The sequence below is a fragment of the Trichosurus vulpecula genome, chromosome 4, assembly GCF_011100635.1.
Source record: "Trichosurus vulpecula isolate mTriVul1 chromosome 4, mTriVul1.pri, whole genome shotgun sequence".
NCBI lineage: Eukaryota > Metazoa > Chordata > Mammalia > Diprotodontia > Phalangeridae > Trichosurus > Trichosurus vulpecula.
Genome location: NC_050576.1, coordinates 101,366,389 through 101,388,692, shown reverse-complemented (window position 1 = coordinate 101,388,692; position 22,304 = coordinate 101,366,389). Strand labels below are relative to the sequence as shown.

Here is a 22,304-nt window from a genome sequence, read left to right as displayed (position 1 = left end):
GTGGCCACCAGAAAGATTCCCATCATGACTAATATTTTTATCCTTCTTTTCCTTAGAAGAATTGATTCTGAGCTACTGGGACAATCTCTGCTGGGCAACTTCAACTGTAACAGCCATCCTTACTTTCTTGGCTCCCTAGACGGCATCTATAGATTTCTTCCCACAACTCCCAGGATTTGACCATCAATTCCTTTGTGAAATTCCTCCTTGTCTATGTTCTAAAAAAAAAAAAAAGTTAACTTCTTTGTGTCTGAGGAATGGAGTTCCAGAGATAGAGCCAGAAAAATTCATTTATGTTCCTTCTACAGAAACGTGCAATGAAAAGGTTTGTTGACTTGTTGGGAAATTGGGAGGTCAGAGAGGGTGACCAGGTGGCCTCCTGAGCAGCAGCCAGCATTTGAGATGGAACTGGTTAGCTTTGAGGGAAGAAGATTCTTTTTCAGGAGTAATGGCTTATATTAGAGCCTGGAAGCCCCCAGATACCTTCCTAAGGAGAAAAAACTCCAATATCTCTTTCTAAATCTAAGCTGTGGCTAGAGATGTGACTTACACCCTGAAGGTGGATTTCTCTTTAGACCGTGGAGAGGAGGGATTCTTCTGGGTCTGTCCTGATCAGAGACCATGAACAATAATTTCTGCCGGGCCTTGGTGGACCGGAGGTCCGTGGCTTCCCCCAGCTGTATGCAGCTGGGGATTGTGGCCCCTCCTGGGCATTCCCACCTCCCCCCGACAGAGTCTTTAATGAGCATGCCTTTCCTGCTGTACCCCAGCAATGTGGAGCCAGCCTATTATGACACATATAGTGGGGTGTTCCCCTATGTCCCGTTCCATGGCCCCTTTGGAGTCTATGACTACCCATTTGAGCCAGCCTTCATCCAGAAACGCAATGAGAGGGAGAGGCAGAGGGTAAAGTGTGTCAACGAGGGATACGCCCGACTTCGGGGGCACCTTCCAGGTGCACTAGCAGAGAAGAGACTCAGCAAAGTGGAGACCCTTCGAGCTGCCATCCGATACATCAAATACCTACAAGACCTTCTTAGCACAGCACCAGAGGGCACGGCTTCCACGGCTAGCGGTAATCTCCTGAGTGGAGGACCAGCTCCCAACCCTCCTCCTGGCCCTCTGACGGACTGCACCAGTGATGGTGAATCCAAGGCCTCTTCCTCCCAGGTCCCAGAGTCTTCCTCTTCATCTTACTTTTCCTCATCCCCTTTCTGTGAATCAGAGGAATCTAGCCACTAGATCCCCCTCTTTTCTTCATCCCTCTATTTCTGATTCAAGAAGACCAACAATGTAGGTACTTCAGGTGGGAAGAGGTTTGGCCTGGTTGGCAATTCTCTACCAGTTCATCTTCTTTATCTCATACTCTCTAATGGTGCCTGGGGGTCAAAGCTAGTCCTCTTGGATAAGATACGAAGTCTCTGTAGGCGAACCTTTTGAATGTGCTATGCAGTACCCCATGATGCCCACCAGATGGTGCCAGACTCCAAAATTCTAGCATCTCCTCCAGGTTCCAGCCAACTCCCTGCGACTCTAAATATTAGGACAGCTGACAACCTGGTAATGGTAGAAGGAGTTGTCCGAATCCCGAGTTCCTTACAATGAAAAAAATCACAAGTCCAGGCTGATGAACCAAGACACCGCCACACTGTCTCCCACACGACCACACCAACAACTCACACCAAAAAGGGAAGGGGAACAAGCATTTATTGAGCACCTGCTATATGCCGGGCACCCGTACTAAAGTTTTTCAAGAATTATCTCATTAAAGATAATTCATTCTGAGTTCACCAAGTGAAAGAACCTCACCTCCTCTGCTGCTTAGGCCATGACATAAAGGGAGGAGAGCACATAGGGAAGAGTGAGGTGGGACATTGTGGGATTTACTCCTCCAAGCTCTTTCTGAGGTCAAAGCAGAAAGAATGAATAGATGTGGGGGTGACTGAGCAAAGTACCCTGGGATTGAGCTCTGTGGTTTTACCTCTCCCAAGGTAAGTGCCACCACCCTCTGATCCATGGGTGTATACACAACGCCTACATGATCTCTTTGGAGCCTGTGACTACCTGTTTGAGCCAGCCTTCATCCAGAAATGCGATGAGAGGGAGTAGCAGAGTGCAATGTGTTACTCCATGGAGCACCTCCTCCCTTTCTTTGGTCTTTCTTCTTTTATACTACAAGCCTCTTGAGGGTAGGGTCTATGTCTGTGTGCCACCCCCACTCCCCGCCCCAGGACACTGCCACTGCACATCAGGTTTTAATAAAAAGCTTTTTTCGACTTTCTGGTGTTCTCTCGAAAGCAGCCTGTCCCTCCCCGACCTTTGTCCCCTCTCTTCCTACTCCCATCCCTCACAATCTCTCTCACCCCAGAGCTCTTCCTAATAGGCCTCCTGGGGAAGGCCTCAGAGCTGATGATGCCTCCAGGATAACTAAGCTGGACTCCAGCCGGGTGGAGGGAAGATAATTCTCCACCCCAGTCTTCAGCTACTCCTGTGTCAGGAAAAGGAGTCTGGGCTTAGGAGAAAATAGATCGGAAGGAAGGCGAAGTTGTCACTAGAGTCAATCAGGCTACAGACCAGGTCCTCCCCTTTGTTTTGGGGAGACTGGAGGTAGAGGCCTCAGTTTTAGGACAGATAGAGTGCTACAGTGGAAGGAACATAGGATCTGGAGGCCAAGGGCCTGGGTTTGAAGCCTGTTTGGGCTTCCCTTACCCCCCAAGGCACATCCTGCCTAGCCCCAGATCTTTTATAAATGAAGGAGTGGGGCTCAGTGATTTCAAGGTCCCCTCTCACTCTAAATCTATGATCCTATGTGACTGTCTGGTTAGCTGTTATAATAATAGCCAGCATTTATTTAAGTAAATTTAAACTAAAGTGTCTGAATCACTTCACATTTGTTACCTCATTTGAATATCACAGCCACCCTGTGAAGTAGGCGCTTTTTATTACCACTCTCCTTTTATAGCTGAAGAAATTGAGGCTCAGAAAACCGAAGTCATTTGCCCAGTTCATATTATTAAGTGACTAAGGCAGGATTTCAACTCAGGTCTTCCTGACTCCAAGTCCAGAACTCTATCTATTACACTATCTCCCTAGGACAAGAAGCCCGGCCAGTCTCCAGGGAATATTCTGAACCCTTTTTTACTCTGCTTTCTGTCCTCCCTACCCTAAGAGCCTCCTCAAGCACATTACACTCACCAATCCCAGAATATGGCTGGAACATTGCTTCCTATCCCACCTCCAGGCTGGTGTATGAGGGAGGGAAGGAGTGACAGCTGCCCCTTAGCCTCAATCACTCCAGCACAGCAGGGAGCCAAGCTGGGGCTAATTTTACACACACGCCACCCGCCCGCCCCCATCCCCACCCCCAACCCATCTCAAGCAGCGACCGAGCCCAGGCTTGTCCAGTCCGGGGCAAGGGGCCCTCCAGGACAGGCGAAGGGGAGAAGGAGGGGGCGCATAGGGCAGAGGAGACCGAGAAGAAGACAACAGCAACCAGGGAAAGCATGGAGCCCTCCTCACCCCAGGATGAGAACCAGAAGAAGAAGCAACCTAAGAAGCCAGTTCCTGAGATCCTGCCCCGACCACCCCGGGCCCTGTTCTGCCTCACCCTTCAGAACCCCTTGAGGAAGGCCTGCATCAGCATTGTAGAATGGAAGTATCCTTTGGGACTGCACAAAGTGGAGGGACTGGGGACGGGGGTGGGTCGGAGGCTGGGAGATCTCACAGAAGGACTGAACTCTTGAGAGGTCAGGAGGCAGGAGATGAGAGAGAGACGAGAAGCTAGCAATATTCAGTACTTCAATGCCCCCAAAGGTCTGTTGATTTCATCAGTGTGCGGACAGTCGTGGTGAAAGAGGAGACAGAGGAGGGTGGGAATGGGGCTGTGGGAGGAGTGTTGGATTTCAAGTAAGAGAACCTCGATTGAAATCCCCTCTTAGCCCCCTGCACTTCTCCTAACTTCTCCAGGCCTCACTTTCCTCTGATGTGTAAAACAAAGCATGACCTCCAACTTCCCTTCCCACTTAAAATCCTTGAGATCCTGTGAATAAATGTGTAAGCCTCCTGAGTGTTAAGCTGGTAAGGTCGGGTTAGGGGAGGGGATGGGGAATCAGATATTGAGATGGAGAAAGGGAAAGGGAAATCCTCACATAAAGGGCATCACCAAGATGGAAAAGAAAGTTAAGAGCTCTTTCTGTTTTAGCCCAAATGGATTTCCCCAAGGGCAGAGAATCACCTCTGTCCAACCTTTGTTTTGGCTCCTGTCTGGAAGGAGGGAAGTCTCTCAAATGGCTTAGAATTGGCCGGGGTGGGGAGGGGGGCTGTCAGAAGGATTCTGAAGAAGGAAAGTATAGTTAAAATAGTAAGTCTGGGGGTATGAGAAAGGTGAGGACGGGACATAGGGATAGTCGGGATATTTGGAATGAGGGATGTAGGAGAGGTTGTAGTGCAGGGCTCTGGAGAGGTGAGCACATGGAGTCCCTGGGAAAGGAGATGAAGAGGTTAAAGAGAGAGCAGCAAACCATTTCAGGGAAGAGTTGTGAGAGCTGTTTGAAATAACTTGGGATGTGCATGAATCCTATTCCCCACAGCTGCTCCCTGCCTGCCCTAGATCAAATCTCCCTTTCTGTTTCTCTTCCCCGAGTGCCAAAAAGTTTCTCTACCCACCCACCCCATCCCCACTCTCTGATCCTTTCCCTTTTTTCTTCCTTTTAGTTGTTTTTTTAATCCCCTTTCTATTTCTGCCCCAACTGCGTTCCTTCTTCCCCATTTTCTTGCCTCCTGTCTTCTCTGTCCCCCTCTCCTCTGGCATCCTCTCCTCTATTCCACCTCCATATCCTCCCCACCCCCCAATCCCTTTCTCCAATGTCAACAGAATTGAGGTTTTCCCAACCAAGTCCATCTTTTAAAGCCCCAAGGCTACCCATCTTCCTTCTTTTCCACAGAATTGTGGAAAGGGCTCCATGATGTGAAGGCTTATGAAACACCATCCTCACTCATTGGCCCTCACTGCTGTCGCCCAGTGGTGAAGCGAGAGAGAGACCAGGAATGAGGAGTCTCAGTGGCAAGTGTGATCCAGTCTAATTCCCTTTATTCTCCGCTCCCCTTTCCTTTGCCCCGATCTATTCTGCTCTGCCCTCCCCTCCTCACACCATGCCCTCCCCACCCCACCCTATTTTTTCCCTAATTTCTAAATTTCTTTAGACTCAATCACACTTGCAGACACTTACAGTGTTGAAAGAACCAGTCATGGAAATAAACCATTTAGATTAAGATTTGGTGGGAGGTGGGGTGGGGTTATAGGTGTGAAAGTATATTGGAGTGAGTCAGCGTACAGACACTGGGTCGGGCAGTCATGAAGAGCTAGCTTCAGGTCTTATCACTGACAATTAATATCTGTGTGACAGTAGAAAGTAACGTATCCTCTCAGCACCCCCAGGCAACTCCTGATGCTCTCAATTTCAGATTGACTGATGATTTGCATCAATGGTGAGAGTGGAGTTTCCACACCAGAAGTTCTCTATGCTGATGAAATCACAGGAGCCTATCTCCCCTCCTCTCCAATTCCCAAAGAAATCTTTGCATTTCTTTTTTTAATAATAAATTTTTATTTATATCTTTTGTTTCCACATCACCAATTTTTTTTCCAAGTTTTGTTTTCCTCCCCCTCTTAGAGCCATCCCCAAAGCTCTGCATTTCTAAGTATATACAAGTAGGAGGAGGTATTGAAGTGCATGCATATAGGACTGTGTGTGTGCAAATGTGTGTAATGACTTAACCATGGAAATCTCTTTGAGCCACTGGAAACTTAAGAGTTCATTCTCTCCCAGAGCTACATCACCAAGCCCGCTTCTATCTGAGCTCCTAATACAATATTAGCATAATACACATCCAACCATCAGCGTCCTATGTCCCCTAGTAATACAGCCCCGGCCTTAATTCTAACCAGATTCCCAGAAGTCTGTGTATCCTTTGGAGGGAGGGAGAGAGAGAGAGGAAGACCTAAATGGGTGTCTGATTCTTCTAGCGACAGCCTGGCCTGAAGAGACAAAAGTAGAGTTTACGAGAGAAAGAGACTTTAATGCCACTTGACAATAACAATTCAGTCCAGTTCAATTCTACACACAGTTGTTTTGTTATATTGATGACTGTAACAATCATTGTTTCTTCCAAATAGCACACACATCCATACAAACGCGCACACAGAACCATAGCTGAGAACAAAGTTAAACAGTCAATTAAAACAGATGAACACCTCAACCATTCTGTACCCAAAGTCCTCTAGTGTGAGGAGGGAAGCATTTCAGTATGCATTTCCTAAGCACCTACAAGGAGTAAGGCATCCTGCCAGGTGCTGGAAAGAAGGAGAAAAGTTACAGAACCGAATGAGACAGAGAAACCATTCTGCATGATGGATGAAACATGTATGCAAATAATTCTAATACTATTTCAATTAAACTTGACCAATGTATTAAGTTCCTGCGATGGGCAAGGCACTGTGCTAGGCACTGGGAAATACGAAGACAAAAATGAAAAACGTTTCTGCCCTCAAGAAGCTTACATTCTAGTGGTCTATGTGTGTGAGCTAAAAACTGGTAGTACAAAGAGTGGGGTTTGGGGGGGGCATTAATTTCACATTATAATAATAAATTTCACTTATATAGTTTATAAATTACACTCCTTATTTTACCCCTGGTCACATATTAACTGCCAGAACCAATATTTATCCCCAAATCTCCTATTAAGAGTTATAAGAGCTGGCATTTGAACTTTTGAGTAAAGAAACTTTGACGACCAGGGATAATCACAAAAAAAAAATACAGAGTGTCCCTAAAGTCTGGACACATAGGAAAATTGACGGCAATGTGGAGTTATTGCATTGAGTTCATGTGAATCTTGCAAAATGCATCAATCTTTGCATCACAAATGATGGAAAGCATATTGAAGATGTTATTTGTTAATATTCCAATTAAATAAAATGTGACCGAAAACTTCATTTCGTTTCTTGAAAACAGGCATTTTCGCCTATGTGTCCAGACTTTAGGAACACCCTGTAATCTATATTTATATAAGTGTCTCAAAGTTCACAAAGTGCTTACCTCCCAATAACCCTGTGAGGCAGGTAATACAAATATGATTATGCCTTTTTTCAATCTCAGAGATTGGTGAGGCATCCACGTGGCACGGTGATGAACATGGAATCAAGAAGACGAGTTCAAACCCTTCCTCAGACACTTATTGCCTGTGTGACTCTGGGCAGACTACTTACCATCTCTCGGGTTCAGTTTCTTCACCTTGAAAGTGAGGATATTAATGGCTCTTATGTCCCAGAGTTATTATGAGAATTAAACAAGACCGCATGTACAAAGTCTTCAAATCTTAAAGCACTGGAGAAATGTTTGTTATTCGTATTGCTCAAGGTCAGCGCAGCTGGTATGAATTAGGACCCAGAACTCAAACCTCCCGATTCAAATCTCCATGGCCCGAGTCCAGCTCCATTATTCTTCCTGCAACATCCCACTGATTCTCAGGAAGTGACATAAGAAAGAGTCAGGGAGCCCAAGTTCTACCATTTCCTACTTGTGTGAACTTAGGCAAGCCAAGCCAATGGGTTAACACAGAGGTTAACCTCTCTGGACTTCAGTGTCCCCATCCGTAAAACAGGAATTACACTTGATGACCTCTAAGGTTCCTTCCAGTACTAGACTTAGATTCTATGATGTTCCAGAAGGAAAGATATAGAGATAGGAAAGTACAGATCTGATTTAGATAATTGTGTGTGTGTGTGTGTGTGTGTGTGTGTGTGTGTGTGTGTATGTTGAAGTGAATTAGTGAGAATGAAATAGTGAGAAATCTCATTTGATTAGAGCAGCAGGTCTCAAAGTGTAGTTCCCAAAACCCTTTTAGGAGGCCTGCATGATCAAAACTACTTTCATAAAGACATTTTAATTTCTAATATGGTAAATATAACCTACATAAACAATGCTCCTTGGCAGGGGGGAGGGGAGGAGCCCTCAATAATTTTGAAAAGTGTAAAAGGGTCCTGAGACCAAAAAGTTTGAAAATCCCTGGACTAGAGTCTAGTCTAGTCAGAGATATCAAACATCTGGCTACTGGCCATGTTGCTGATCACAGTTCTCCTGAATTAGATTAAAATGTAATTGGAAAATGCCTAACAAAATATACAAAAATACAACAGAACATAAATAAAGTCAATATGTGGTTTTCTGAGTCAACATGTGGCCTGCGGGGATCCTTATGTGTGGTTTAGTGGGCCCTGTTTCTATCTGTTTGCCACCGCTGGCCTAGAGTGGATGGTGGTACCCACAAAAGAGTTAGGGGTATAGGAAGATTGAAAGTCTCTGATCACAGAGAGCCTTAAAATGCTGTGATTAGCAGATTGGACTTTATTCTGTAGGCATTGGGGAGACATGGAAGGTTTTTCTAAGTGGAGGAAAGAAATGATTAGAGCTTGTTTTAGGAGGGCGACCACAAGACTGAGGTGCTAAAGATTTGTCATGGTTGGGATAACATGAGTAATGCTTCTAAATGGGGAGTAAGGAATTCACTTTTCCAGAGTTTGTGAATATCACAATGACACAAGACTGCCTCTCCTTGAACATTTGTGAGTGAATTCTAGATCTCCTTTCCCACCTCTGTCCCTGGATGGGACTCCCACAGAGGGATAACAAGCCTTGGATTCTGCAAGGATACCCTAAAGATCCTGCACGCTGACCCGACTGTGTATGAGTGCTGTCCTAGGTTGTTTGAGGAGGTGTCTACTCAACCCTTTTCCTTCAAAAGGGGCCGCTGGTAATCAAGGACTCTCCTTAACCTCCCCTTCAGACCTTTTGAGACAATCATCTTACTCACCATCTTTGCCAATTGTGTGGCTCTGGCAGTGTATTTACCCATGCCTGAGGATGACAACAACTCCCTCAACCTTGGCCTGGTAAGTGATCCCTGACTCCTTCCCACTCTCACAGAATCGTAGAACTGAAAAAACACCTAGACCCCTCAAAAGAATCCCCACAATGGCATACTCAAGTAGTTACCCAGCCTGTAATTGAAGACCCCTACAGAAAGGAAACTCACTATCCCCCAGGGCAGCTCATGCCACTCAAGGACAGCATTAATGGTTAGGAAATTCTTCATAACACTAAGCCTAATTTGCCTCTTTCTGACTTTCTCCTGGGGCAGCTAGGTGGCACAATGGATAGAGCTCTGGGCCTCGAATCAGGAAGACTCATTTTCCTAAATACAAACCTGGCCTCAGACACTTACTAGCTATGTGACCCTGGGGCAAGTCTCTTAACCCTGTTTGCCTCAGTTTCCTCATCTGTAAAATGAGCTAGAGAAGGAAATAGCAAACCACTCCAGTATCTTTGCCAAGAAAACCCCAAATGGAATCTTCTTCAGGATCAACATTCCCCACTTCCTCAACTCATCCCCATTTGGAATAGATTTAGACCCTCCCCCACCCTTGGTGCCCTGCTCTGGTATAATCACCAGCTTATCTATGTCCTTCTTAAACCATGGTTCCCCCAACTGAGCATGATATTCCAGGTGATTTCTAGCCAGAGCAGGACACTGCAGGATGATCACCTCTCAATTGCTGGAAGCCAACCCTCTCCTTGAGCAGCCCAAGATCTCCTGGGCTTTTTTGGAGGTCCTACCCTGCTGTTGACTCTTACCTAGCTTGCAATCCACTCCATTCCTTTAGATTGCAGCCCTTTCTTTCCCACCCAGCTCTGGATAACACCACTAGGGCTCCAGGGCACTGATGAAGTTGGCCGGTCTCTACTGACTTCTGGGGGGTGAAAGATGGGATTGGACCTGGATGAGCTCTACGGTCCCTTCCAGCTCTAAATCTGTGACACTGAATCATAAACAATTTAGTAGGTTCATAAGACACGGGATCTCAATCTTCCCTGTCCTGCATATAATCTAGAAGAAATTTGGTCCCATTGGCTTGTCCTTGTGGAGGGCTATAGATTTCCCCTCAGAGGAGGGGACAAATTTGAGGGGTCAGTCCCTTCCACCTCAAAGTAGACCACAAAAGGTTACCTCCGAACCAAGCTACCAAGAGCAGAAAATCTGGAACACTGAGAGGCAGAGAGAGGATGGGCTTTGGAATCAGGGAGACCTCCGTTTGTATTCTATTGTTGATGTTTTCTTACTATATGGCTATAAGTAAGACATTGAATTTCTCAGTGCCTCAGTTTGCTAATATGTAAAATGGGGAAAATAGCCACCTCACAGGGCTGTTATAAGACTCAAATGAGGTAATGCTGGTAAAGACTTTGGCGCACTTTCAAATTTAACAGCACTGAAGGGAGCAGGGCAAGTTCTGCTCCCCCACCAGTGGCTTGGACTCTCACAGATTTCTGAGATTTCGGTTTTTGCTAATCTCCCTGGCCAAGAAAACACCCAGTGGGTTTGGGTAAAGGGCAAGGCTTGGAGGGGCTTCCCAGCCCCATCTCAAACCTGTGCTGTATTTCCTTGCCCAAGGAGGCAATCCCAAGCGTCTGTGAGAATCCAGGTCACCTTTCCAGCATCCAGGGAACAAAATTTGCACCTTTCCCCCTCCCCCCTTCAAAAGGGCTGTTACAAAAGTGCTATATGAACGTTGTTTGTTATTCTCTTTATCATGCATTCATCAGGTTGGGGGTGTTGAAGGACTGAAGAATGTCCTGGGCTTCTTGATCTCCCCATCCCCCCAAGACCAAACTGTCCATCTCTATTGCCTTGTATAAAGAGAGGATCACCTGCCCACCCTGGGGAAAGGTTGCTCTGGCTAGGCCGTCGAGCATGTGCCCAGGCCTAAATATATTCATTTTTATCTCTAGAGATCTTTTGTATTAGGTGTTCACAGACTTCGGCTTGATTTGGTGGGAGGTTGGGATTCTGCATGTATTTTTGCTTTAGACAGAGGCTTTGTACCAAGCAGGATACAGGGCAGGATGTACAAGTAAAGATTTCTCGGAGTTGTGAAATGGAGGTAGAGTCCATACAGATAGCAGAACCATAACTGGGCAATATAACCTGGGCTTTCTCCCTAGGATTAATATGGGATCAAGGGGTGGTATGGTTTCTCTTCATGGCATCCCCTTGCAGTCCATTATCCTGTACCAGGTCAAAAGTTGAGAATGAGGAGGGAGATCCTGGGAGAAAAGGAAGGAGTGACTCACAAGGTAGTGCACCCACAACACTCCACCCGCTGTCTTCTGCTGTGGCTGCTCCCTGCACTTCCCTCATTGCGCCCCCCTCCTCATTTTTGCCATAGATTAAAAATAAATGCAGAGCTGCTTCTATGAAAATAACTAGCTTTAAGGTTTACAAAGCAGTTACTGTACCATCTCCATTTTGCAGAAAAGGGAATAGACTCAAAGGGGTTAATTGAATTACTTTCCCACAATCACATATCTGGGAAGTATTGGATTAGGGACTCAAGTTTAAGCCTTTTGCTTCTGCTCAGAGCACTCTTTGGGGCAGCTAGGTGTGGCACAGCAAATGACTCATCTTCCTGAATTCAAATCTGGCTTCAGCCTCTTACTAGCTTGTGACCCTGGGCAAGTCACTTAACCCTGTTTGCCTCAGTTTCCTTATCTGTCAAATAAGCTGGAGAAGGAAATGGCAATCCGCTCCAGTATCTTTGCCAAGAAAACCCCAAATGGGCTCATGAAGAGTCAGACACAACTGAAAAATGACTAAGCAACAAAAAAAAGAACACTCTTTATTCAGTACAAAGCTAGATAGGGGTGAAAAGCTGGGTCCATATTAAAAATTCTATACAGATAACCAAGAGCTAACTAGTTAACCCTTAAGACTAATCATAACCATAACTATTCATGTAATTAATGGCACAGATTCTCTAAGTTTACGTGAATCAGTTTCATCTTGGTGGGGGGGGATGATAAATCCCTTTTGTTTTTATATCACTGTTATTTCCAGATATAATCCCAGCTATCCAGCATCGAAGCTGTCCTTAGAACAAAGACATAGTGATTGATTTTGACAGTATATGCATCATTTTTTCAAAGTCCGGAGTCAATCTGAGGGGCAAGGTGGGGGAAAGGGGCTTCCCACGTATTATTCTTACCCTGTGTATCTCTTTATTTCTGGCCAAGTCAGATTGTACATGAATTCAGAGCGACAATGTTCCATTAAAAGAGAGTGGCAAGGAAATAAGAAGAAAGCAAGTTAATTATTCAGCACTATTGGCACCCATTCCCACTGACTGTCACCTCTGTCCCCCATTTGTCTCCTAGGAGTACAAGTCAGCTCTCTGCTAACCTCCCGGTTCCCCCAACACAGCAGGAGTGAGATGTCTGTTCACTCCCAGCAGGGCGTTAGTTTAGCAGCATTCGCAGCTATTGGGAAGGCTGTTTCTTTGTCATAGCACGGCAGGCTAAGGAGGGCTGGACTTTTCTGGGGAATCAGTTCTTACCTGTCTCTTCCTGGTGGCACCTATACTTCTCCAATCCTACATCCCCTCACCCTCCCGAGAATCGCATTCTCTCTAGAAGCCAGCCCGCCTGCCCCACCAGAGTGTGTGCTGGGTAGTACCCAGCGGTAGAGCCCGCAAACAGGCTTCTGGAAGGAATAGCCTGAAGAGACCGTGGTGGGCAGGGAGACATCACCCTATATTTATAAAAACAATAGCAATGGACAAAGGGTCCTGGACTACCATCTGAAGGGGGACCGTATATGTGTGTATATGGAAGACAGCTGGCAGAAAGCAGCTGGAAAACATTTTAGGGAATGACAGATTAATTTAAGAGCCTCTGAGAAAAAATGTGAAGGTTTCAGGTATTACTGAGGGTGAGGAAGAAAGGGATGGGGCTTAGAGTTAATAATACTATTTTGCAAAGGACTGCTTCACAAAGGAGCTCAAATCTGTATTCTCTATCTCTTATGAGCGCAAACCAGGAAGAAGAGGGTTTAACTTTAGCCAGAGAAAGTGAAGTTGGGCACTTAGCTCCCCAACAACCGCTTTCAATGCGGGGGGGGGGGGCCGGGGGGCCGGCAGGAAAGTGCCTGAGGAAAGTTGGAGAATCTCCTTTCCATAGCAATCTTTTCCTAATACAACGGACGCCTGCTGTTTGGGGAAAGTTTTAACAGCAGCCCCAAGGATGCTGGGGATTTGGAATTCCTAAGGATATCCTGGATTTTGTGACTACTCTTTGATAACTTTTGATGGAGGAGGAGGTACAAAATCTAATAACTAAGGCGGCAGCGGGGTGGAGGCAGGGATGGGGAGAAGATAGTGTCAGGGAGAGATGGTGTGTATGAGTACATGTAACCTTGAAAGACAGCATGGTAGAGTGGGAAAGGGTGTGAGATTTGGAGTTGGAGAATGTGGATTCGAATCCTGACTCTGTTACTTGCTGCCTTTGTGACCTTGTCACTTTACTTTTCCAAGACTCAGTTTCCTCATCTGTAAATTGAAAGACTTTTACTAGATAACTCTAAGGTCTTTTCCAGCTCTAAAGCTATGATCCTGTGTGCCTATGGTCCTTGGTCTTGGCCTAAAATAGAAAATATAGCCTGAATCTTTGATGAGAAATAAAAGCTCGTGGGGTAGATAACCCACTGTGCTGGTTTAAACCAGCTTTGTGCAAAATAAAATAATTTTTTTTTTAAAAACCTTGCATGAGGCTTCGCTATTTGAATTTCAGGGAGAAGGCATTAATTTCTCTTTGGAGCACTGCCTCCTTTCTTAAGGCCCCAAGCCTAGATCACCTTATTCTGGTTCTTGAGGGCAACCAGGTTCCAAAGGTCAAGGATTCTGATACTAAGCAGTGTACCCCCCGAGGAACATAAAACTCCTCACCTCAGAAGCTGACCTCTCAACACCAGACAAGAGCCTGGATTCCCCCACTTCAACCCCCAGTTTAGACCCAGACTGACACAGAATGATCCTGGCTAGAGGAAAAGAAATTGTACCATAGACTGGCGTTTTAAAGATGGCCTTGTCAACAGGAGGGCCTAAGTTCAAATCCTACCTCAGATACTTCCTAACGGTGTGACCCATGACATTTAATTTCTCTCAACCTCAGTTTCCTCATCTCTAAAATGGGGTTAAAATACCACTTATCTCCCCGTAGTTATGAGGATTACATGAGATAACAGAGTTACGGCGCTTTAAAATTGCTATCATCAATTTTGCTAGGTATCAATTACCAATTGCTAGGGATTATCCTACCTGTTGATTAGAATGAGATACAAAGAGAATCCCCCCTTGTTGATTCCTCCGAGACTTTTATTCTCTATTATTTGTCCTTTCTTCTATCTTCTGGACATAATCTGTTTTTCTTTTTTTAGAAAATTTTTTTTGTTATTCTGAACTTGGTATATACCAACAAGCATTTCCTTTTTCAAAGAAAAATGGAAAAAGATTGCTCATGAAACCATGAATCTATTATATACAGTTTATATTTTTAACTTTAAAATTATATTTTTTCAATGAACAAGAATTTGTCTTCTCTCCCTTCCCTATCTACTCATTGAAAAAAAGGAAAAATGAAACCCTTGTAACAGATATGCATAGTCAAGCAAAACAAAGTCTAGTTTGTATTTTTAAGATATATAATAAATTCGACACAACCATTTAAAAGCTGCTTGCCTGGGGCCGCCTCTGAACTTCCCTCTGTGCATTTTTAAAAATTGCTCCCATGACACTCTCTGCTTTCTCTTCTTCTTTTTGGGATACTATTATTACTAGAGCCCCCGTGTCCCCTCCCAGTTCCTTCTCCCTTCCCCCAGCCCCCATTACAAAAAAAGCTTAGTCAGCCAGGCATAGTCACCCTCACCAGTAATCCCATCTACCCAGGAGGCTTGATGGCCTTGATCCAAAAGCATCAAAGCTTAGGCTGGGTAGAAAGTGGGTACAGTGGAAAGACCATTGACTGGGGAGTCAGAGGACCTGAGTATGAAGCCCACCTCAGTCATATAGGCTATAGGTCCTTGGGTAAGTCACTTAACCTCTTAGGCCTCAGTTTCCTCACATGTAAAAGGGAGGGGTTGAACTAGGTGGCCTCTGGGGGCTCTTTCATTTCTAAATCTGCTATCCTATGATCATTGATGACAGAGAAAAGCTTCTCAATTCTTACTTTTCTTTTGTCTTCTCTACCAGGGAGAATAACCTTTGGGACTGGATAGGACAGAACAAAAATGGCTAATAGGGAGTTGATAGCCAAGCTTACTAAGGAAATAGTTGGAGATCTCTTAGCAATGTTTGATGAGTTCAAGTTGTTGGTTTCAGGTGAGCTATATGCTTAGGTACTGGAGGAGCTAATGAATGTGACAGTTGAGCCGCTATAAATGGTATTTGAAAGATTGTGGAGAACAAGAGTGGTAACTTAGAGCTGAAGGAGATATACATATATATGTGTGTGTGTGTGTGTGTGTGTGTGTGTGTGTGTGTGTGTGTGTGTGTGTACCGTGAATGTCAAAAAATGGAAGAGAATGGAACTGGCCTGGCCAGCTGTAGGTGAGAGAGACTGACTTCAATTCCTGGGAAAATTCTAAAATGTCTTACTCAAGAGTTGATTAACGTACATCTAGAAAAGGAAGCCAAGATCACAAAGACAAATCTTTGGCTTCATCACATTTGAATCAAACTAGTCTAACTTCATTTCCTTTTTGACAAGGTTTTCATTATTGTTGCTGTTGTTTGGTTGTGTCTGACTCTTCATGACCCCATGAACCATAGCATGCCAATGCTTGTCCTTCTGGTTTTCTTGGCAAGGACTCTGGAGTGGCTTACCATTTCCTTCTCCAGTGGATTAAGACAAACAGGTTAAGTGACTTGCCCAGGGTCACACAGCTAGTGTCTGAGGCCACAGTTGAACTCAGATCCTTCTGACTCCAGGTACAGCCCTTAATCCACTGTGACTCCTCGTTGCCTCTAATAAACAATCCTTTATCGTATTTCTTCATGGGGCTTGTTCCATCCAAGATAAAGAATATTTAGCTCTTGGAGCCTCCCTTCTCATTGGACTTTGCCCTGCATCACCTCATTCTATTCCATACAACCCCATGTCATCTGGTAGAATGAAAGATTACATAGGTTGTTTTAATAGTAACTCACGTTTACCAAGTGCTTTAAAGTTCACAAAATGCTTTTCCTTAGAACATCCTTATGAGGTACGTAAGCATGGAGAAGGAGGTAATCGATCCAGAGCAGTGACTCCTCTGCATCAGTCTTTTGAGAATTAGAAGATTTTTCTCTGAACTTGACTGGCTCTCAATCTCTGCGAGCCATGTTTGAGCTCAAAACCTAATTTGCATCAAATGTGTTATCTTTCAACTACCCTAGCAGGCTCTAGCCTTGCCAAACCTCATTCTTAACCCCTTTTATATGGTTCAGAACCCATATTTTAAAATACATCTGAGGAGAACAGAGTCTTTAGAGAGAGATACAATAATTCCTTTGTATTGAGAAATATTGGACTAGATGGAAAATCATACGCATCTTCGTCAGGGCCCTTCTTCCCGAGCCATTGCCTCATCTAAAGGCCAGCTCCATGCAAGGGATGGAAGGATCTGGAGAGAGTTACCTGGAACAGTAAGGGATTGAGTGACTTGCTCAGATCATTTGGTCAGTGTGCAGCAGAAGTGGGATTTGAACCCAGGTCCTCCTGACTCTATTATAATAGAAGCCAATCCCATATTCCCTAAACCATGTTGCTCTTCTATTCCCTAGTACATCAAGGGGGACTCTGATCCTTTAGGAAGGGCAGGAAGCTTTCTGGAGCTGTGTAATAAGTCAGAACATGAATCCAGAAGAGGGTTCAGGACCCTGGTTCTCTGGCCCAAGGGCCTTTCACTCTAGTAACTGTGTAGCTAAGCAGGTGCCATGCTGATATTCATTCCTGTATTAACCAAGTGCTAGGGAAATGTGGATGGGAGTGACCCCACAGTGGTTTTGGAAGCATGAGGCAAATCCTCTGCAGCCATGGATGAGTGTCACTGAGGTGGTCCATTTGGGTCTTGGGGGTCCAAGACTCTTGTTTGCCCCTTGCCCTATGCCAGCTAAGTCCACAGGGTGGGATGAACAGTGTGAGATCATTTCCATTTCAAGCTTTGAGTTTTTTAGGAGAAAGTCGGTCAAGCATTTATTAAGGATTTATTTTGTGCCAGACACCGTGCTAAGTACTAGGGAGACAAAGAATGGCAAAAACTTGGTCCCTGATCTTGATAAGTTCACATTATGGTGGAGGAGATAACATGTAAATAACTACATACCAGATATAAAGAGAGCAGAGGTAAGGTCATACTCAGAAGAAAGACACTGGTGGGGTGGGGAAGGAGGAGGAAGAAGGGGACTGGGAAAGGTCTCCTACAGAATGTGAGACTTGAGCTGAACCTTGAAAAAAGCCAGGAAAGCCAAGAAGTCGAGGAGAGGAGGCATGCCGGGACAGCTATGGCAAAGGCACCGAGTTGGGAAATGGATCATCCTTTGGAAGGAGCAAGGGGGCCAACGTAGCCGAACCACAGGCTGACTCTAGTCACTAGTAATCACGAAACTCTTGGAAGTGAATCATTCCATCTATACATCTTCCTTCCTCCAACAAAGCTTCATTTGGTCATCCCATGTTGAGGAACCACTTTTCCAATGCTGAAGATTCTTTAAGGGGTTGCTCCATTCTCCTACTATCTGATATTCCTCCTTTAAGGGTCATGCTAATAGAAGAGAGAGAAAGAGACAGAGAGACAGACAGAGACAGAGATAGAGAGATAAATTGTACTGAATTGAAGAATGAGGTTGAACAGAGAGAAAAAAAGCCTGTTTTCATTTTGTAACCCCAGATGAGGCCAGGAAAGAGGCAGTGAATGATCAACAAGAATTTATTAAATGCCTACTATACTCAGACATTATGCTAAACACTGGGGATAATGAGATCAAAAAAAAATGAAGCAGCCCCTGCCCTCAAAGACTGTACATTCTATCAGCGGAGACAACAGGTACATCTCTGTGTACCAAGCGAGGCTGGTATCCAGAACTCCTTAGTCCTCAGCCTTATGACCCTTCAAGTAACACTCTCTTTCTCCAAGTGCAAGCCATGGAAATCTCTAATTGAAATGCCCACCTGCAAATGTCCAGAAGACTACAATGCCAACCTTTAGGTCCCATGGACATTGGCCAGGATGGACTTTTGTCAGTTTCATCTGGAGACTCTTTCACAAGGTGCTAGGGGAAGAAAGAGAGAGGTCAGGTCTCTTAGACAGGCAGCTTGATGTGTAGTGGAAAAAGCCCTAGGCTCTGTTCTAAGAAACCCTAAATTCAAATCCTGACTCTGGGATTTCCTAATTGTGTAACTCGAAGCAAGTCGCTGAATCACTGATCCTCAGTTTCCTTCAGAGAGTGAAATGGACACAGTCATAGTGTCACTGCATACTTTGCAGAGTTATTGTGAGACACGTGCTTTATAAGCCTTAAAGCATGATACCAATGTGAACTATTATTATTTAGGGAGGTGGCCATTCATACCCCTCATGTGCCCTCTGAGGTAGCTGCCCTGGCAGGGCCCCTCGGTCCACAATAGACTCCTTCATTGATACTCCATGAAGGACTTCTGGGGTTAGGTTACAGCTAAGTGTCCCTAAGATGGCTGAGGCTGAAGCCTCTGGCATCCCTGGCATCCCATCAAGACTTGGGGGGGGGGGCTTTTTTTAGGGTCAGGAATGTGCACACAAACTTCCCACACAGACTCCTGAGCCTGGGCAGGACTGGATTTCTGAGACGTCAGAGTGACTGACTCAGCTGCAGTGAGCCCTCCAGCCTCTGCTGAACATAGTCCTGGAACCCAACATTTACTCCCAATCCAAGGAGGCAACAAGGAGGCACATACTGTATTTGGAGTCAGATAACTTGAGTTCAAATCCTGGTTCTGAGACCAGGAGCGAATCACTTCAAGGGAAGGAAATGGACTAGATTACCTCTGAGGTTCCTCTCTGCTCTCTATCCATAACCCCTCATCCCAGGCATATCCTACCCACCATAAGATTTAGTTGCAGACCCCAGAGTGAAGGACTTTTGGAACTCCTTTAACTAGTTGGAAGACTCAGAGGACATCTGTCTCTACTCTTTTAAAGTAAAGCACCAGAGTTAATGCCTTCTACAGCCACAGCCACATTTGATAGACCCTCAGCAGAGCCTGAAGGAAAACAACAGTATGTTAGGGGAGGGACTGATTGTCTTCCCAAGGACATTCTGACCTTTCCCATCTCTTCTCACTCTCTTGCCTCTCACTTCAGCAAATATTGACTTCCTAATTTCACCCTGAACCTACCCTTTTCTTGCCCCCCCAAAATATCCCTTCTAATGATCCTCAGTTCTCCAACATCAATCTTCACACATACACACACACACACACACACACACACACACACACACACACACACACGAAGAGCCACTTTTCCCTATGAGCTCCTTCTCTTGCCTGTCCCAAGCAAGGGGGAGGGAGGGGAGAAGGGGGTGTGCCTGGAACCTGAGACCATTTGAGGGCTCTGTTTGGAGAGGTGAGGTAGATGGAGAGAACCAGATTGTTTTGGGCCAAGGTTCACAGGCCTAAATATATCCACTCACTTCATTCTCGGGTAAGTCATTTTCCAAACCCAGACCCTGAATCAATCTCAGTAATATCAAAGCACTGAATGCTCCATGAGAGGAGAGGGTAAATGGAAATTTTGAGAGGCCAGATTCCCTCGGGAGGTCTCAGCTCTACTGGTTTAAGTGATGTTACACTTTTGGAGGGAGCCAAGGAAGCCAGAATCAAGAAATCAAATCACAAAGTCAAAAGGACCCAGGCAAATTCCTGAAGCCAAAGGGCCACAGTATACCTCCAAAAAGGATTAGAGAATGTTGGAGCTGAAATTAGACATGCTCAAAATTAAATTATTATTTCACTTAATAGAAGAAGAAACTTTAAGAAAGAAAGAGAGAAAGAAGAAAGGGAGAGTGAGGAAGGAAGGAAGGAAGATGGAGGGAGAGAGAGAAAGAAGGGATACAGAGAGGGAGGAAAGGAGAGAGAGAGAGAAGGAAGGAGAGAGGGAGAGAGAAAGAGTGGGGGGGGGGACAAGGCAGTAAGGAGAAAAGAGAGGGAGAAAGGAGGAGACAGACTTGAGATCAAATACACACAGTGCATTAGTGACACCTTGTATTCAAATTCTAGTCTCCCTATGCCTGTCCTTTCTACCACACTATGTATAAATTAATCCTCAGTGCCCCTCCCATTCTTGCATGGTTCTCACTGATCAGTCATTCAATCCATAAGCATTTCTTCAGTATCTACTATGCACCAAGAACTGTGCCAGGCACTGAGGAATACAAAGGCAAAAGTGAAAGTCTCTGCCCTAAAGGAGTTCACACTCTAATAGGGGAGACACCAGGTACATATATAGGTGTACACAAAATATATGCAAAATAACTCAGTCGAGGGTCAAGTAGTAGGTGGGAGGACCAGGAAAGGTCTCATGAAGAAGTTAGTGCTTGAGCTGGGTCTTGAAGGAAAATGGGGATTCCAAAAGGTAAAGGCAAGGAGGGTTTGAAGTCTGGGGGTAGGGAGGGCAAGGACAAAGGCTCAGAGATGGGAGATGTCTTGTTTAAGGAATAGTAAGGTCAGTTTATCTGGACTGTTCTATGCATGAAGGGGAATAACGTGTAATAGGACTGGAAAAGTAGGACTGGGGCATGTTTTAAAGAACATGAAATTCCAAACAGAGGCATTTATAATTCTAAACTAGATCACGAGTGGGGAACCTGTGGCCCTGAGGACACATGTGGCTTTCTAGGTCCTTGGGTGCAGCCAAGGTTTATAGAACAAATCCTTTTACTAAGGGGATTTGTTCTTCAACATTTAGATTCAGTCAAAGGGCTGCCTTGAGGACCTAGAGGGCCACAGGTTCCCTACCCCTGAACCAGATCCTAAAGACACTAGGGGTCCCTGAAGTTCATTAAGTAGGGGCAAGAAGCAGCAAATCTACAACTCAGGAAAGTCCCCTGTGCTAGCCCTAAACACAGCTATGAAGTTATTGAGGTTGGTCTTTAGAGTGCTTCCACCTCCCCTTCCAGCATCCTCCTACCTTCATCTGCCCCCACTGGAGCTTCCTGGAGCCCCCTCATTTCCCCCTCTCACTGAGACCTGTCCTTTCAGGACATCTTCCCATACTCCAGACCTTTCTCTCCACCTTTTTTGCAACAAATGTTCCAGCCTAGCAGTCACCTTGAGAAGAGTTTGACAAAGCAGTAAGTTAAAGCATTAAAGATTGATAAAGGCTTAATGGATTATCACTCACCAGGGACTATGCATTTAACAGGAAACACTGGCTTAACCCAAATGAGTAACTGCATGGTGGTAGAATTTGAGACACTATGACAGGATGTGGGTAAGACAGTGTATACAGGCATGAGAGGCCTATTGTTCCTTCCCCCTACTGGGAAGGAAGGCAAAAAGTACATTTGCCTGCCTTTCCCCTCTGGGAGCCCAAGCCCGTTGCCAAGTCATATCCCAGAAACAAAGACAGAGGTGTATTCAAGGCTGTGTTGCTAGGCAGGTCCACAGAGGCAGACAAAACTCTCAGGAAACAAGGAATCTCAGAGCTACAAGGGACTTCAGAGGCCATCCAGTCCAATCCATACTGGAACAGGACTCCCCTCGGTAACATCAGTCAATCAAATATTTATGAAATGCTTTTACTCAAAGACCTTCAGTGAAGGGAAATCCACTCCCTCTAAGGCAACTCACTGCACTTTCATACAGTCCTCATTGTTAGGCAGCTTTTCCCAATATCAAGCTTAAATTTGTCTCTTTACAATTTCCTCCCTCAACTTATATTCACAGAGTATGAATTCAAGGCCCTTCCACCATCTTGGAAGCCCTTCTCTGGATACTCTCTGGATTATCAATGCTTTTCCTAAACAATAGATCCCAGGACTGCACACAGCACTGCAGATGTAGTCTGATCCAGACAGAATAGTCTTAATGCAGTCTAGATTCACGTTCACATTGGCCACCATATCATGCTGTTGACTCATATTTAGTTTGTAAAGCAAGTCTTCCATATGGGCTCGAAAAATAAATCTTACAAATACGAGATGGGGGAAGTGTGGCTAGATAGAATTCCATTACAGACAAATTCAGAGAAACTGCTATTCAACCACACTTCCCCAACTCACACATATAAATTTTATTTTTTGAACCCAAGTATAAGCCTTGGTTTGGGGCTGTGTGGTGGATTGCCAAGAGCTCCAGAGCTAAAGTCAGAGGACTCAGTTTCAAATTTAGGTTCGGCCGTTC

At 45.1% G+C, this 22,304-nt stretch overlaps 2 protein-coding genes across 2 annotated transcripts in view; both read left to right on the top strand.

The window, feature by feature from the left end:
- Positions 1 to 621: 621 nt before the first annotated feature.
- ASCL5 (achaete-scute family bHLH transcription factor 5) lies at positions 622 to 1,242 on the top strand. Its single transcript, XM_036753568.1, has one exon. It carries the CDS (start codon positions 622 to 624, stop codon positions 1,240 to 1,242), a length of 621 nt encoding a protein of 206 aa, XP_036609463.1.
- A 2,261-nt stretch (positions 1,243 to 3,503) lies between these two features.
- CACNA1S (calcium voltage-gated channel subunit alpha1 S) overlaps positions 3,504 to 22,304 on the top strand; it is a 104,571-nt gene continuing 85,770 nt past the window's right edge. The window contains exons 1-2 of the mRNA XM_036754197.1: positions 3,504 to 3,655; positions 8,845 to 8,950. Coding sequence (XP_036610092.1) covers positions 3,504 to 3,655; positions 8,845 to 8,950 — 258 coding nt within the window. The remainder of the gene's footprint in view (positions 3,656 to 8,844; positions 8,951 to 22,304) is intronic.

Bases quoted from the DNA above. Each gene is read 5' to 3' on its own strand.
- ASCL5 (XM_036753568.1), top strand. From the start codon at position 622: ATGAACAATAATTTCTGCCGGGCCTTGGTGGACCGGAGGTCCGTGGCT.